At 33.6% G+C, this 18,709-nt stretch overlaps 1 protein-coding gene across 2 annotated transcripts in view; it reads right to left on the bottom strand.

Moving 5' to 3' along the window:
- The window catches only part of NCAM2 (neural cell adhesion molecule 2), a 517,778-nt gene that overhangs the window by 101,700 nt on the left and 397,369 nt on the right, over positions 1-18,709 (bottom strand). For both annotated transcript variants that reach the window (XM_032406278.1, XM_032406279.1), the window contains exon 10: positions 1,617-1,804. In XM_032406278.1, the coding sequence (XP_032262169.1) occupies positions 1,617-1,804 (188 nt within the window). The remainder of the gene's footprint in view (positions 1-1,616; positions 1,805-18,709) is intronic.

Here is an 18,709-nt window from a genome sequence, read left to right on the forward strand (position 1 = left end):
TAAATATAACCATATGTCTTTGTGAAATTGACCTCCTTTACTTTAAGATAAATAATCACTTGATTAGCATAAACAATAGTAATAACTGCTTGACTACAAAAAGAAGCCACAGCAATTCTAACTTCATATATTTAATATGTGACATCAGAACTCATGAAAATATGTCATTTGACTGTTTCACCAAATAATCTTAAAATTAATATACAAATTCACCAATAGTTCTTCTAATAAAGTTACAAAGAAACCAATTTAATAAACTGAAACAGATTTAGACACCACCCATCCCAAGGTGTTTAAATCCTTTGGAATGGGTGGTGTGCACAGATGTTTGCCTTACTAATATTTTATAATATATGTATTTGTTGGGCATATAAGTGATAATCAAAGCCTTTCGGCCCTAGGTCTAGAAAATCGATGCAAAACAATAGTTCCTTTTAGAGTCCTACCCTTTTATCTTTTTTGGCTATATTAATAAGTAAATAAAATAAAATACAAAACTAAAAAAAGAAACAGATTAAGACACTTGTTTAATTAGCAAAGAGTCAGTTACCCAAATATTTGGGGAAGTGATGGATCAGGGAAAAACACAGCATCCTTTCAGCTAAATAAGGCTATTTGAGAGAGATTCCCAATTGTACTGAAAGCATGATAAACTGGAAGTGTTCATGATTTTGATCATAGACCCACAAACTTTGGGAATTGATACACACACACACAATCTACAATTAATAAATAAAAGGTATTGTATTCAAAAAAGAAGATAGTAGGAAGGGAAAAATGAAGGGGGGAATCGGAGGGGGAGATGAGCCATGAGAGACTATGGACTCTGAAAAACAAACTGAGGGTTTTAGAGGGGAGGGGGTGGGGGGATGGGTTAGCCTGGTGATGGGTATTAAAGAGGGCATGTTCTGCGTGGAGCACTGGGTGTTATACGCAAACAATGAATCATGGAACACTACATCAAAAACTAATGATGTAATGTATGGTGATTAACATAACATAATAAAATTTAAAACAATGTAAAATAAAGTAGAAAAATAAAAAAGGTATTGTATTCAAACAGAATTTAAAGGCCAGGCATTTGGCAGTATAAAGACAATTATCTACAATCTTAATTTAAAATATAAAATGAAATGAGGCATTGAACAAGTAAATCTGGTTTATTTAGAAACTTGTAAATACGTACCCACCAAAATGTTATATATGACAGTTTTAGAAGGAAGGCATAATCTCAGAATCAATAACTAGTATGAACACTTTGGGCCCTTAACAACTAATGAATTACTCATTCCCTCACCCTGTTTTTTCCTGATATAATTGATTTTTTTCCAAAAAAAAATTATGAAAAATAATGGCTTTTGCTATACACTCATATTTCTATATAAGTAAAGAGTGAGATATTAATCATCAATGGCCCATGATCCAAATGCATAAAATTTCCTTTTTAAGTAAATACACATGAAAGATACACAATAAGATTTGTATGTGTATATATATTATATACTATAAATATATATTATACAAATTATTTATATTAACATATTTATATATATATTCTAAAATAGTAGGCAACTGCTCAAATAGTACTACTTATTCATATGTACATGAAGACTTACCTCTAATATCATCTTTCTCCCTGCACTATACGTCTTTAAATTAGTGGTGTTTTTAGCTGGCAGGACTAATTTCTCTCTTCTCCAATGGACTGATGCTGGTGGATTAGATTTCACATCACAGCTTATATTGATCGGGTTTCCTTCCCAAGAGTAATAAATTGTTTGGTTTGATATAAACTTTGGAGCATCTGTAAAGCAAAATAACATAACGTTTATGGACCTTTACTTTAAGATAAATAATCACTTGATTAGCATAAACAATAGTAATAACTGCTTGACTACAAAAAGAAGCCACAGCAATTCTAACTTCATATATTTAATATGTGACATCAGAACTCATGAAAATATGTCATTTGACTGTTTCACCAAATAATCTTAAAATTAATATACAAATATTTGAAATTGATCAATTATTAAAATAGGAAACATTAATGCTCAGAGTTAAGTTTGCTTTTAATAATCTGACAAAAAATTATCAATTCAGTTAATTAATAGCTATCTACATATGTGAAATCTGTTTCTGGAACAAACCTCATTATAAAGTGTGAGTTTAGGATAACAAAATCAGTGGTGTTGTGTCATTTTTAAATCTTGTCTTACTCATATAATTTCTTCTATCAGATATTTTGAAACAGATATAAAATCTAAGTTGAAATGTCAATATCACAATTAAGAATTTTTTTCCTGAACTATCATTTCTAGTTTTAATTAAACCAGAGATGCTTTAATTTCATCCACAAAGTTGACTTGAAAATTAATCAGTTCCTATGAAGCTCTGTCAATTCTCCGGACCCTACATCAGACCGCTATAAAAATAGTTAAGAAAAAACAGACAATATTATTATATTATTTTATTGAAATAACCTAATTGTGAAGACACACAAAGTGGTTTTTAGTCTTGCTCCATTCTAGAACTATGATGTAGCACAAATGCCAATTAATCATAACCTCTTTGAGTCTCAATATCTTGACTGTATAACTATTTGAAAGAATTCATCTTTAAAATTTTTACATAAAAGCAAAGTCCTTATATTAAGTGGTAACTAAAATGTTGCTGGTATTTATATTATTATTGTTACTAATATTAACCATTTAAAAATATCACTTCATAAATTATCGACTTCAATAATCTAACTTAAATGTTTTGTTTTACTACCCCTAATTACTTAAAAATGAGCTACGCCAATTTTGTTTATCAAGAGATTTTATATAAGATACATAAGAATTATAATCTGTAGTACAAATGCACAAGTAATTGAAAAATTCTTGTCTTATATTTGTTTTAGTGTATGTTTATATTGCCAATCTCACACAGAGGTATGAAATATTAATTGAATTTTTTCTATGTAAGACAGTAAGATTATACATTTTATTCTATCTTATTTTTCAATAACCTTGTGAGGAAGGTGTTATCCTGTTGTAAGCACGAAGGATCTGGATTAAGAGCTGTCAAGTTTATTCTAGCACTAAGTTGTAGGTCTGGGATGTGAATTTGCGTTGATTTTAACCAGAGACCATTCATTATATATCCATTCAACCCAGGAACAAAATTATATTATTCAGTGCTAGCAACGTTTTGGTGATGTGGATCCTATCATACATTATTGAAGTGAACACAATTTGAACAATTCTTCAGGAAGATAAAGAATCTTAAAAAGCTTTATAATTTTGATCCTGCAATCCAGTCTTAGGTATCTTTCCAGAGAAAATAGGTAAAAATATTAAAAGGTTATGTAAAGGACTTTTAATGCATTGCTATCTTTAAAAAAAAAAAAAAGATTTTATTTATTCATTTGAGAGAGAGAGACAGAGAGAGCACAAGCAAGGGGAGAGGCAGAGGGAGAGGGGGAAGCAGGCTCCCTGCTGACCAGGGAGCTAGATGGGGGGCTCGATCCCAGGACCTGGAGATCATGACCTGGGCCGAAGGCAGACGCCCAAACATCTGAGCCACCAGGGCGCCCCTTAATGCATTGCTATCTTAACAAAAACTCAGAAGAACTTAACGTCCCTCAAAAGAGAATTGTCTAAATAAGTAATAACACATCTTGGCACTTAGGTGTGCTAAATATCACACAGACATATCTGCCTATGGTTTTCTCTCAGCTTGCAATGTGCCGCCCTTCCTTTCATCTGGCTGCCTTCAAAACTGAGCTCCACACTTCTTAAACACAGCCTTTCCATGACCTTCAGCTGTGGGTGAGCTTCTGTACTTTGTGCAGAATGCCACAGATTTTATGTTTTCCCTCAGCATGGTAATCGGCAGTGGAAGGATCTATGTCATTGTTTCTCCACCAGATGATCTAAGTCTCATGAGTTAAGATATGGTCACAATTACATAGGTGATACCTTACATTCTGTACAATGCTCACTTGGTTCTCAAAAACTGTACATCAAATTCACTATTTTCAAGGAGAAAAGAAAAGAAAAAAAAAAAAACTATTTCAAGGCCTGGGAAGATTAAGTGAAAAATCTAAGGATGTGTTAGGGGTGCAACTCTAAGAGAAACCAAACTTCCTGATATTCAGAGTCAAAAGCTAAGGTTATATCTATATCTCTAGCTCTATCTATAAAATATTTTATTACTCTTAATAAATATGAAATATAATCTCTTTAATATTATAATATTCTAAGGAAAGGTTTTTGGATAATTTATTTGCATATAAATATAGCCCAATATGAAAGTCATACATGCTAATGGAACTGTTAGTAGCTGACTCACAGTCCACTCTGTCCATCATGTGACATCTGCGTGAATATGTGTTATATTGTTATAATTTAACCATAAACTTAGGGCAAGATTTGATTTTTCTACAAAAGCAAGTAATTGCTGCTAATTGTTTGCCTGATGATCTCAGTAGGAATTTAATTTGGAATCACTGATGTTGAATGCACACATGCTTACAGGCAACGCATGCCATAGTGAAAGCCGCATTAAAAAAAAAAATGTATTTGTGGTGTGAGGCAAGAAAATATTGATAACTTCCATCTACAGTAAAACATAAAGTAAATTCCTCTACAGTATATGCTTCGTAGATACCATACCAGTACTAAGGCAGCAATGTTCACTGGCACAAGATTGGCATGTTAATAAAATCCAGCAATTAGTGTTGGGTCACTGGTTGAAGAGGGATGTGACTCTGGTACAGACATGTGAAAACTTCAGGCTAAAAACCAGTAGCCATATTTCATGTTGATAAATCAAAAATAGTAATTTTCAGAGCATCAGCCTTTTAAAAAAGTAGGCCTTTCACATCACGAAAGCCTTCAAATATTGTGCAGAGGAAATAAACTTTGGCAGTTAACCAAACAGCAGGGGGAAGGAGGAGAGAGGAAGATGGCATAAACAGGACATAAAGTAGTAGAAATGTCTCTCAAGGCATTGCATGTCCCCCAAGTCCCATTCAAGTCCAAAATAAAATATTCTACAAATTTCAATGACCAGAAATAACTTTATTGGAAGAACATTTTATCTGAGCCAAGTAGAGGAAAATATCAGAGAAACCTGTCTAGTGACAAGATGAAATATGTCATTCACTCGATGGAAGAGGAGAGGAGCCCTTTCAGAAAGCTTCTGGTCACAATGAGAACCAAGGAGAGTGGCAACAATGCCCTCCTTGACAAAACTTCTGTCAGGCTTCTATAAGCCTTTAAGCACTTGGCTTTGTCCTTAGGCCCTTCCCTGGTCTGCTTCTTCCTTTAGTAAAGACTCTTGCTAAGTCAGTTTAGTGGGAATTGTTCCATTGATATCCGAGTATCTTTGAAATCTGATCAAGTCCTTTATTACCCACCCTTAATGCCCATGTCCGTGGCCTGCTTTTAGCAAGAATTCTGTCAGGCTCGTTTAGCAAGAAGCACATTATAGTTGAAATGTAATAAAGTTTCTCTTAGTAATTTTCCATCCACTGACTTCTATCATTCTGCTCATTGGCTTTAAGTCCCCACTTGTGCTTGTTGTAGTCGGAGTTGAGTTCAGTCTCTCTCTCCTATTATAACAGTCTTGACCCGCATTGCAATAGATTTGAATAAAGTCCTCCTTACCATTTTTAAATGTCAGCATAATTTCTCTTTGACAAAAGATAGAGTACACTCCCCAAAAAAGGTAACTAAAGAAGAACGTGTTTCCTTTTGTTTAAGAGAAAAGAAAAAAAAAACAAAAAACAAAAAAACAAAAAAACACACAAAGATCTGAAGCAAATATGACTGTGTTAAGAATATTAAATTATTTTCTATATTTTGCATAGTTGAAGTTGTTAGAATTAAACAGTTTTTACTTATTTATTTATTTTTCAAACAATTTTTAAAAATCAATCACACGATAAAGAAATTTACCCCAATCAGACTTTCAGACAGGGAGATATGAAAAATTTATATCCAACTGTGTGTGAATTCACCAAGTTCTCATTATGTAAAGAGATCTTTGCATTTATTGTATTTACCTATGAAAAAGTTAAACTTGTAATACTTTTCTGCACATGGTCATTTCAAGTTCTGCAGAACTGGACAGATCTCATAGCATCTAATATATGAAAAGGAACATGAGAGTCATCTATAAAGCTTTGTTCTACATACAAGAAACCTGATTCTGGGATATTTGGAAAGGTGGTGGCAGAGACAACCCATAGTCTTTTGGCTCTTTATGATTGTGTTATGAAACCATACCACTGTGCCAGTTACTCTATTAATAACTAAGTACGTTTTCAGAGAGTGGTTTCTGTAGATCATTAATAGTGAAATTAGTGTTCGAAGTGATTATACCAAGTAATCAAGGAAGTATTTTATTAGTCCCATATGCTGTATTCAAGCAATAAAGGAAACATGTAATACAGTTTAGAAAAAATTTTGATTGAAACCAGTGCACATTTGCACATTCACTTATTTCTAGGTGATGCCAATAAAATGAGATAATTAAAATCATGGCCAGTTTTCCAATTTCTCTGCTGATGTATTAGAAGCTAAGATGTAAGAAGAAATGTACTCTGGGGCACGCCAGTTATTTTCTGCACTAAGGGTTTAACGGTTAGAATCATATTTTAGCAACATATCCTTGAATAAAAGGTGCTTAGACAAAAATGCAGGAAAGTTAACCTTACATTAAGAATTGAAAAATAACAAAACCTGGAGTGGGGAGAAAGAGGAGGCGGGAGAGTGAAGGAGGGTGGGAGGACAGAAGAGGAAAAGAATAAGGAAAATAAGAAGAAGGATAGAAGACAATAAAGTATATTTTGCTTTGTTGTAGAATTTATATCTTACAAATATTTCCTGATTTCATCCTGTGTTCCGTTCTGGGTATTGGGGACCAAATGCTGAACATGAAAAGACAAAGTCCCCCACCTTCTTGAAGTTTTTATGTTCTCTCAAGTTTATTTTATAATTTGAGGTAACTTGAAACAACGCACAGATACACTTTCATCAATTTCAGCATCAAAACACAAAAAGTTAAAATAATAAACTATAAGTTTATTTAAAATTGTAAACAGAGAGAAAAGTTAATCCATTGTTTCAATATCAGAAAGTCAAAGACAATCCCCTAAACTCCAGTTTGGAAATTTGAATATACCTTTCATTTGGAATTAAAAAGATATATTGAAGTAGTGTATAAAATTTGTTTGTTTGCTGCTTATATATAAGATTGGTATTTCAAAGGTAATCTCAAAATTTGCAGTCTAACCCTCTTGTGGTTAAGAAATTATGAATATGCTAACCAAAGCAATTTTGCTCTTGATTCATGACAAGTGAAGTCTTGCATTGAAAGTAAAATTCCTCAAATAAATGGAAGACATCATTCAACATCTCAATAAAGAATAAATTTAATCCCCAAATGAGCATATTTACTAATGCCTTAAAATATAATTGCTTTTTAAACAATTTTTAAATTATATTTTTCATCTAAAAATGCATTTATTGTGGTGCCTGGGTGGCTCAGTCTGTTGGGCATCTGACTCTTGATTTCAGCTCAGGTCATGATCTCAGGGTCCTGAGGATCAAGCCCCACATTGGGCTCCAAGCTCAGTGGGGAGTCTGTTTGAGAATCTCTCTCTCCCTCTCCCTCTACCCCTCCCCACTGCTCTCTTTCTCTGTGTCTCTGTCTCTCAGATAAATAAATAAATCTTTTAAATAATGAATTTACTAAGTAATTTTTACATCAGGAAAATTTGTAGGAATTTCCCAAGTTGAGCTTAATATTCGACTTCCTATTAGGTTATTTATTAGGAAATTAAGTTGTCATCCCTTTTCAAAACATTAAGAGTTGAAAATGTGTTACATTCCCTCCATCATTCTAATTCCTAACATGTGCTATGCAATTGTCATTTTGAGTATGATATCTTCATATCTGAATATGATAATTACACTTTATAGGTATTTTGTTAATGTCAAAATACATTTTTTAAAAGGTTTTATTTATATATTTGACAGAGAGAGAGAGAGCATAAGCAGGGAGAGTGACGGAGGGAGAGGGAGAAGCAGGCTCCCTGTTGAGCAAGGAGCCTGATGCGGGGCTCGATCCCAGGACCCAGGGATCATGACCTGAGCTGAAGGAGGACGCTTAACTGAGTGAGCCCCTAAATATACTTTTCTTGAGAATACAATGCCTCTAATAAAAGAATATTCTAGAATAAAATGAAAACTAAGGGGGTTTTGTTACTAAAAATATCATTCACAGGATATAGCAAAAAATACTAAATGCAACTGCAAAATACTCTCCATATTCTAAAAATAGCAAACATAAATACTGGTAACTTTCTCAACAGTGAAATTCTAATTTTGATGCTTTTTAGTCTCAGTGAACTTACAAACCTTGTGTGTGTGTGTGTGTGTGTGTGTGTGTGTTTGCTCTAGTGTGAACACTTATATATGCAACGTTTCAGGGAAATTTCAAGCTATCTGTTTTATTTGTTGAGAGATATTAATTATTTGGAATTAAATCATAAGTGCCTTCATTTTCATATTTTAAAAATTTAAGGTATTGCATATGAGGTAATATGCTTGAGAGTTAAAAAACAGTATTATATCTTTTTCTTGTGTTACCTAAAGGGCAAAATTCATCTTCAGTTTTCAGTATTGTGATATCATATATTGTACTTGATCCCTTAAATAATAACTTCTACAATAATTTGTTTAAGAATTAAGTATGTTCTATAAACTACTGTGAATCATTAACATTTTATTTATGGTTTAGTTGTATTTGGTTTGACATTTTAACTAATACTTAGGGTGCCTTACAAACAAAATACTGCAATTTTTAAATCATTGAATAGCACATCTCCAGTCAAAATATCAAAATTTATGTCCACTGACACTAAGCTAACCATTAGCAAGTGTGGCTATAATTGTTTAGGTATAAAAGTTTCACCGACCTGGCTATTCATCAAATCATATTCTGAGCTTGTGGGGAAAAAAATCAGATGTCTAAGGCTTCCTCTTAATGATTCTGAATGCACTGCTCTGGGAAAGATAGCTGCTGCGCTAATTATCCCAAATTATGATTGTGTGTCCATTTTATGCTAAGTACTACTAAAATGTGGGGGATTCATGTCAACAGGGAATCCTTTCTAGTGGGTCAGGCAGATGCAGAAATACACAACTATCATGAAAGCAGTATGTCGTACAATGGAAGTGGGATGGGTAAGATTCTTGTCTCAAAGGTATTAGCACGAACCTAATTAAGATATGCAGGGGGGCTCAAAGAAAACTTCCAGAAGATCATGATCCCTTACCTCTAACATTTTTTGAGCACACAAAATATGATGAATACAGTCCTAAATTCTTCGATTGTCACATTAAGCCTGACAATAAGAACCTGGACACACACACGCACACACACACACACACACACACAAATAGTGGCTGAACTACAATAGAAGACAGAATTTTGCAGTTGCTCTTTATAAATAAAATATTATATTGGAAATAGCATCAGGCCTGCCATTGGATTCAGGTCCCAACTCTGCCAGACAGCTTTTTTTTGTCACCTTGATTTTCTGTTTATTAATTTGAGCTTTGGGTTTTTGATTATTTTTTCTTTATAGAATTAATAGTTGAACTTGTTTCTTTAATCTCTAGGAGTTTACTAACACAGAAAACAGGAGTCTTGGACGAATTAAAAATATATAGAGAGGGTTATAAAAATTACCATATATAAAGAAGCACTGGACCATATAAAGGTGAATTTTGCTTTTGGCTAGAATTATAAATCCTTCAGGATAATGTTAATTATCTCATGTTTATAAAAGCCTCTGGTTGGGAGTTTACACACATACATGTAATTACATACATATGTATGTATTCATATAATGAAAATGAAGAATAATCCTTTTTACTAAATATCCTTTTAATAAGTTAGTAACTTTAAAACTGAAGAATGCATGAGAGAAAATCATGTGAGTTCCTTGGTGGTAAAAATATTGGGAAGCACATGATTTTCAGGCCTACATCTTCTACTTATGAATATATGATTAACAAGACTATATACATTATTGCAAGACTATGAGAAGGACAATATGTAAAACTGGATGTAAAATGAATACAGACCTTAAAAATCAAACAACTATGTTCTCCTAGCTATTATCACAATGGAAAGATCTCTAAAGAGAAATTATTTAAATTTAATTAAATGGCAGCTGCGCTAGGATATTTCAACAGTACTTATATCCATGACCTTGACTGAATCTCTAATTTAAAGCTGCCAGTGTAAGAAGAAACAGCAGAGTGAATTTGTCTATTCCTCAAAGTGGGGATCAGGAAAAGTATGTTCCAGGCATACCGGGAGACATTAAAGAAAGTTTGAAGACTGCCTTCAAGCTTGGTGCCAAGTTACTCTTGTTTGGTAAGTGTACTTTTTTATTTTATCTTTTGCATTATGGCTGAGACTTAGGGCTGAAGGTGCAGCCAGCACTCATCACTGCATTCCTGACACTGCACAAAACTTCCCTCCTTGATTATTTGCTTAATGCAAGCTTTTCACTTTCTTGCCATTCCCTCTCAAGTTCTGAAGGCTTTTTTCTGAACATGGTTTATTTGTGGTTGGTACCTGAGACCTGAGTAAAGTCTTACTTCTTGCTGAGTGCTGGCCTGGATTCATGAATTCTGCTTGCTCATGAGCTGGCTGAAGCTGATAACAAAACACAACACACAGGCTCTGGGATCTGAACTATAAAAATCTTCGACCTGAATTTCCAAAGGTTCATGAATAATAGAATCAGGCAACTCACTACACAAACTCACTATACACTATCCATTTTGTGAATCAAATTGAAAAGCATAATAGGGTAAGATTTACAATCATTATAAATAAATTTGTTTTTGAAAATCATATTGATGACACAACATGTATTGCCCTTCTAAAACAGTATTGGGATTATAGCAAATCTGTCTTGCACACTCTCCAAATGGTTTCTATACTGCCATCAAACACCTTACCCTCTTCTAATCATCATATCTTCTGGTATAACATTTTCAAATTTTCTTCTTTAATATTAGATTTTAAGAACTGCAATAAAATAAAATATTCTTAAAGGTTTGACATTCATTCCTCACCAATAAATCACAGTATATAAAAATACCATTCACTTCTCTCAGTTGTCACTATTACATCCCTGGTTGAGGCCGTCATCATTACCTGGTTAACTTTAGAAGGCTGGTCCTTCCTGGCTTACTAACCTACCAGCTTCTATTTTAAGACAATGTTACTATCCTGATTAATTATTTCTATAAGATTCTCTTCATACTTCTGAAATCAAAAACTTCTATAAAGATTTATAAAGTTCCACATTAGCTGGCTTATGCCTATTTCTGCATCTGCTTTGTCTCTATTTGAGTTAACTTCGATCTGAGACCCTCACCATCCCTAAACTACTTTCCTGCTTTCAGCACTTTGCACTAGCTTCCCATTTGTCTCATCACTTTTTGATACACTTCATCTTAATGTGCTTCCTGAATTAAAGCATAAGTTCCATGACAGCAAGGACAATGTTGCTTTTCTCACAATTTTATACGGGACCTGAATTTATATTTGACATTCCATAGATGTTCAGGAAATAACAGTTAAATAAATGAGTGAAAATCCAGGTAAGTATGGATTCTAAATATCATCACTGCATTTAATGGAGAAGGAAAGGTATACCTACATGTGTTTCATTTTCCCAGTATCGCAGAATTTAGGACTTTGATCCCGTATTAATTCTGTGGTAATACATTGTCTTTCATAGACTCTTATTGCTTATTTTGTAAAGAGGCCAGCCCCTTAAATTAACTGGGAATTAACTGCACATGTTTTTTTAATATCTAAAATACCTTGATGCTTTTTTCAGTCATTGAATTTTCTCATTTGATTTATGCTGAGAGAAACTACCAAGGGAATAAAAACTAATATATCCTTTGGCACATATAGAGGATAATTCAATTAATAATTTCCTAGATCGAGCTCTACTGCATGTTCATTCATAGGCAGAATCTGCTATGGCAATTAACTGGACTCAGTCCATGTACCATGGGAATTCTAGAGGCTACATGGAATACTAAATTAGATGTGTGCTTATTGCCAATTAACCAACCATAGTGTTGGATGTGCATTTTCAGTACCAAATTTGAACACCAAGTTATGCATAAATTTCAGCATATTTTATGACCCTGGAGTCATAAGTGTCATATGAAGATAATGCCTATATAGGACTTCTTAGCACACATTGGGTTTCTCTTTAATTTGACTGATATTAGTGATATAATTATTACTGATAATAAGAAAACCTTGATTATAAGTACAGTGAATATTCTTTCTACTACTATTCTTTTTCTTGTCTTAATATTTCTCTTCCTTAAATCATACATAAATATACTAGTAAAAGTATTTTACTACCTATGGTTATTTTTTTCCTCTATGGCTGCTTTATATAATTGAATTTTGCATAAAGCTACAGTATTTTAAGGACTATGTTATTATTATGCACAATTTTACATAGAAATTTAGGAAACAAAGCTTAAGTGGATCTCTTTCGTAAAAATTTCTGAGTTGTCAAAAGAACAATGATTGGTCATACGGATATAGCAGTGTTAAAATTGTTTTATAAGTAACGATAATGTTAGTTTCTTCAGAATCTGATTTAACTGTAGCACATTCTGTAGTTTATGTAATTTGTGCTTATTGATGTCAAACAATTTTGGAATTTGTCACTACTATTAGAATTGAAAAGAAAGCCCTATCAGGTTAAAAGTACATTGTTTTATCTAGTGATTCAATTTGATGTCTAGGTTATTAATTTTATATGCAGTAAGTTTAATTCCTTTCATGAACTTATCAAACACTGATGACCTAAAAATTTCAAAAACAAACTAAAACATTTTCACTGTTAATCTAAAAGGGCATGATTGTGCATTCTAGAATGTTGCTTATTATATGCATAAAAGAAGGTCTGGGTCACAATAATGGAAAACAAAAAACAAAACTCTTAGTATTATTGCTATAATATAATAATAATAACTATAATAATAGCAACATTAGAAATAATAATGATGATAACAGTTAACGTGGTGTTTATGACCTGTCAAGCAATCTTTAAGCATGTTATGTAATGAGCAAATTTAGTTGCAATTACATTAGGTATCATCAACACTATTTTACCTTTATATTTATTGCCTCTTAAGTGAGAGGCTGAAATGTGGGGAATTATGTAAAACTCTTCTATCTTCCTTTAAATGTCTTGAATAAAAATTGTTATCAAATTGTCACGTATTTTTAACGTTCAAGTAATCATGGTACTAATTAATTAATTTATTTATTTATTTATTTATTTAAGATTTATTTGAGAGAGAGTGTGCAAATGTGAACAAGTGGGGGGAGGGGCTGAGGGAAAGACTCTCAGGCAGACTCCCTGCTGAGTGCAAACTGCAAGGTGGGGTTGGATCTCATGACCCTGAGATCATGACCTGAACTGAAATCAAGTCAGCAGCCCAAATGACCGAGCCACCCAGGCACCCCCATAGTATTATTTAATTGGACTTATATCACAGTTTCTTTCTGCTTAACTACTGTTCACGTTGACATATATTTTATATATATATATAAAGATTTTATTTATTTATTTGTCAGAGAGAGAGAGAGAGAGAGAACACAAGAGGGGGCGTGGCAGGCAGAGGGAGAAGCAGACTCCCTGAGCAAGGAGCCAGATGTGGGACTTGATCCAGGACTCTGGGATCATGACCCAAGCCAAAAGCAGAAGCTTAAGCAACTGAGCCACCCAGGTGTCCCTATATTTTATATTTTTAATATGCATTTGATTAGAACACTTTTTTATTTAAAGAGGTGATAAGCTATTATTAAAAAATTATTTTTATATAACAAAGCAAAATATTTTAAGTCAAATGGAATAAAAGTAATTCAAGTATGATGGGAAATGAATCATGCGTGATATATTTTCAGAGCACTGCATCATAGTAAACAAAAACAAAAAATGTACAACCTCTCCTAAAATAATATTGACATGGATCTTTATCCTTATCTTTTTTTTTTTTTGAGCTAAAAAATGTGCATTCTTTTTGTGTTTCCCTAGGGTCAGTATACTGCCTAGCATACAGTAAGCATTAAATAAATATTAATTTAATGAATGAATATGGCAATAAGTATCAAGCAGCTGGTACTATCCTATTATGTACAAAATTTGTATTACAAGTAATCAACAATTTTATAATAATATTATTGGATTTAAGAAGTAGAGAAATTAAATCAAAATAATATTGAGGGGTGCCTAGGTCGCTCAGTTGGTTTAGCATCTGCCTTAGGCTCAGGTCATGATCTCAAGGTCCTGGGATTGAGCCAGCCTCAAGCTCTTTGCTCAGTACGGAGTCTGCTTTGCCCTCTAGCTTTCCCTCTGTGCTCTCTCTCTCTCAAATAAATAAATAAAATCTTTAAAAAATAATAATAATATTGAAACAAGAACACATTGTAAACCATAATCTGAATGAAAAATATACCCACTGTATAACAAAGATTTTATCAAGGAAGCATTTTTTTCCTTTTATGTTTATTTTAAATTATTTTATTGTAAATTTGATTAAATAGGTAACCAGTAGTTTCTCAGACACCTACAATTTTAATTCAGGCAGGTGAACAAATCTGGGAAGGGCTTTTGATTTTGCTTTCCCAAAATAAATCTCTAAATTTAGAAAAAAAATAAAGATTTAAATATATCTATTACATATCTAAATAGCTCTGGTACTTCCCAGAGAACTTCTGGAAAATCCTAAATATGTGTTTCTTTTACTTTCTTTTTTCTTCCCACTTTAGAAAAAGATGTTAGGAATAATTGGCTTTGGCTTTGTGCATGTTATGTTACAGTGGAATCATTTCTACTCATTCTAGGAAAGAATATTTCATTGTGTGAATCAAACAATTTTAAATAAAATTTAAATAAAATTTTAAAATAAATGTGTACATATTCAAGCGAAATTATTATCTTGGTTTACTAGGATATGATCTTGAATTTTTATATATCTAATTTTTATTCTTGGATAAAAATCTAAAATAACACTCTTTTAAAAAATAATTAAAATAAGCAATCATGTGACATGTTTCTCAGGGCAAGAAAAATGGTTAAATCAATTGTTAGCATTGATGACTCATAAGAACTGGGAACAAAAATTCATCACATTATGAAATCTGAGAAAATCACAGAAAAAATAAAAGTATCAAAAATTAGAATACCTTTTATGGTATTGGGCTGACTACATTGATAATTGCTCTTATAATCTTTAGAAGACTTTTTGGCAATCCCAAGATAAATCAAAGATTTCCTAAACAAACAGGATTATCACTGAATTACTTGTATCTAACAAGTAATATTTTAAATTCTGTTACATAGGCAGGCTTTTAAGATAGCAAGAGTGATAAAAATAATTATTGTAAAGAGGTGAATTACTCTTATCAAGCCTTCATCTTCATCAGAAGGGTATAAATGGTTCCTCTTATCAGCAATACTAGAGCAGAGAAGACATTTCACTCCTGAGGACCCAAAACATATGAAATAAAGTGATCTATGTGAGTAAATGTAGTAAGGTAAATGAGTCACATAAGTTTTTGAAATTGTATGGATACAGAATCAATATTATCTGATCTTAGATTCTACGTCTTCAAAATATTATGATGATATTACATTTCTAAGAGGATTTTGTGTGTTCTTTTCTATTAGCTCATTTGTATAATCTGTATGACACATTTTTAATTATAATTGCATTAAATTATATGTTATTTTATGATAGTTTCTAAGCTGATCCATATAAGTAGATTCCAGCTTCCTAGATATATTGCAATATTTGTATATCCCTTCAATCATTTTGCATCTTTGAAAAGCACTAATAATATATTACTTCTAATGTTATACAATAAATGTTATGGAACCCGAGTAATTATTATGAAGATCATTAAATGAAGATACAAAAATACCATTTACTTCTTTAACATCTTTAAAACAACATAGTGAAAATTATGTCAGTTTTTCTTATTCAATATGTGATGATACAATTCTGAAGCAATTTAGAGAAAATGTAAATATACATGTTTTCACAAACTTGAATAATGATCTTTCATTCACAGATACACACTTCTGAAATGGCTTGTTTATGCAGCAGATAATTCGCTCCAAAAGCCCTTCCAAAGGAAGTGCATTCCCCTGTTGGATTGGTGATAGGCTTGGCCACCTGACTTTCTGGATGTGACATGAATAGACACCCGAAATCAGCTTTTGTTATGGGGCTTGTTCTCTCGTGCCTCTGCCATTGCCGTGAAACTCCTTCCTCCCTGTAGCTGTCACCTCTTCTGCCTGGTTACGGGTGTTACTGGACCCATAGCATGGAGGTAAGCCTTGCTGCTGGACACAAAGCTCCCTATAGAAAGTCAGCCTGCGTCAGCTGGTTCCAGTTGAGCATGGAAGTGTCGCTGAATTTTGGGGTGTTTATTACGTACGATTTTTGTGGTGTTAGCTGTTGATGCATCTCACCGCATTGCTCTATTTTCTTCTCCTTGGCCCTTTTCACTGTCCCATATTATAGATTTTGCTACTTTGTTTTGTTTAGTATCTGTTTTCCTTGCTAGAGGGTAAGGCTCATAAAGTCATTTTTGCTTGCTTAGTTTAATTCTCTATACTCAACACCTGGAAAAGTGCTTGGTTTGTAGTACATGCCTAATAAATACTGTTGAATGAAAAAATACATAATTAAGATTCTAACCTCAGCATGCCTAAATTCATAAAATAACAAGTTTAGATCCATCTCTCCCTCTTTACCAATCAGGAAATTGAAGTTTCGATAATTTAAATGACTAATCTCCTAGGATTAGATCCAGCAGATTCATTAAAATCTAAGGATAGCTGCTAATACTAGGACATTCTAATATTATTTTTGTAAAGCCCAATATATTAGAAAACTACTATTTAGTTTAAATCACCACAAACAAAAGCTGACTTCAGTCACTGGTTAGGTATCAAGAATATATAGATAATATTAGGAAAAACTTGTCCTTGCCACTGTTCCACTGAAATTAAAGAATGAAAGGATTTATGGCCACAGAATTCTGGCTGGTTGGATTCAAGTTGTTGAACTGGACTTTTTCAAGAATCAATAACCATAACTTTTGGTGGCTATGCTATTGTGGACTAAGGTGTAAAGTAGTAAACCCAACAAGGTAAATCTACTGGCACCACATCCTAAGGAAGAGGAGGAAGGTGGAGAAGCACTGTTATGAACTCAATGTTTGTGCCTCATCCCCACCAAATTCACATGTAGCAACCCTACTCCCCAGTATAAAGGCATTGGGAGGCATGGCCTCTGGGAGGTGCTGAGGAGCAGATGAGGTCATAAGGGTGGAACTCTCATGAATGGGATCAGTGCCCTGTAAGAGTCAGGAGAGGGCATTGTTCCTAGGCTCTGCTCTACATCCTATGGGGACAGAGATGGAAGCCACAGTCTGCACCAGGACCCCACCATGCTGGCTCCCTGATCACAGACTTCCAGCCTCTAGAACCATGCAAAATAAACTTCTGTTGTTTATAAACCACCCAATCTATGGCACTTTGTTCTAGCGGCCTGAAGGGACTAAGACAAGCTGTCAGCAGTCAGCCACAAGGTCTTAGCATATCTTTCAGGATCTTCAAGACAGTAAAACTCAACAAAGTCCGTGAAGTCTTGGTAGGATGTGATCTTGGTGGGCAGCTTCACTCTGTGAAGTTCTGCACTAGCTCCATCTCTCGGTGATCTCCGTCAAATCAAGAAAGCTCACTGCTATGGACTGAATGTTTGTGTACCATCCCCACCCCACCCCAAATTCATAGGTTGAAGGCCTAATCTTTAAACTGATAGGATTTGGAGGTAATTAGTTGTAGATGAAGTCGTGAGAGTAGAATCCCATCACGGGATTAATGCCCTTAAGGGAAGATGAAGAGATAGGAGGTATCTTTGTGTACTTGCATCAAGGAAAGGCCATGTAAGGACATAACCAGAAAAAGGCTCTCACCAATAACCTGACCACCCTGCATCCTGATCTTGGACTTCCAGCCTGCAGAAGAGTGAGACATAAATGCTTGTGTTTAAGCCATTCAGTCTACGATATTTTGTTATCGCAGGTCAAATTAAGACACTCACTTGCTAGGGAGAACTGGGATTTCTGGGGCAAGGTCTTAAAGCCAGAGGAAGGACAGAAAGCTGTGGCCAACTGGAGGCAGAGCTCACTATTTCTAGGCAGTTAAGTTAAGCAGGTGCCAAGAGGCAGTGATAAATCCAGTAATTATACAATATGACTATTTTTATTTCTTTGTTTGATATTTGTTCATCGTCATAATCTCTGAAGTACATTTGAACAAAATGATTTGATTTGAATCAAATGATATCTATCAGAGATAGACAAAAATGTGGTAAGACTAGAATAACTGATGATACCTTTACATGAGGAGCATGGTATTTCAAATTTTCCCAGCGGACACATGCAAATTTTGAGTTAAAAAATACACCTGAGCAGTAAAAGATTTTTCACCTTTTTCTTTTAATATTTTATTCTTATCTTCTGCATATAGAGATAAGCTTTATATTTCTCTCAGATACTGTCCTTGAAATTA

The sequence above is a fragment of the Phoca vitulina genome, unplaced genomic scaffold (genome assembly GCF_004348235.1).
Source record: "Phoca vitulina isolate PV1807 unplaced genomic scaffold, GSC_HSeal_1.0 scaffold8, whole genome shotgun sequence".
Classification (NCBI taxonomy): Eukaryota; Metazoa; Chordata; class Mammalia; order Carnivora; family Phocidae; genus Phoca; species Phoca vitulina.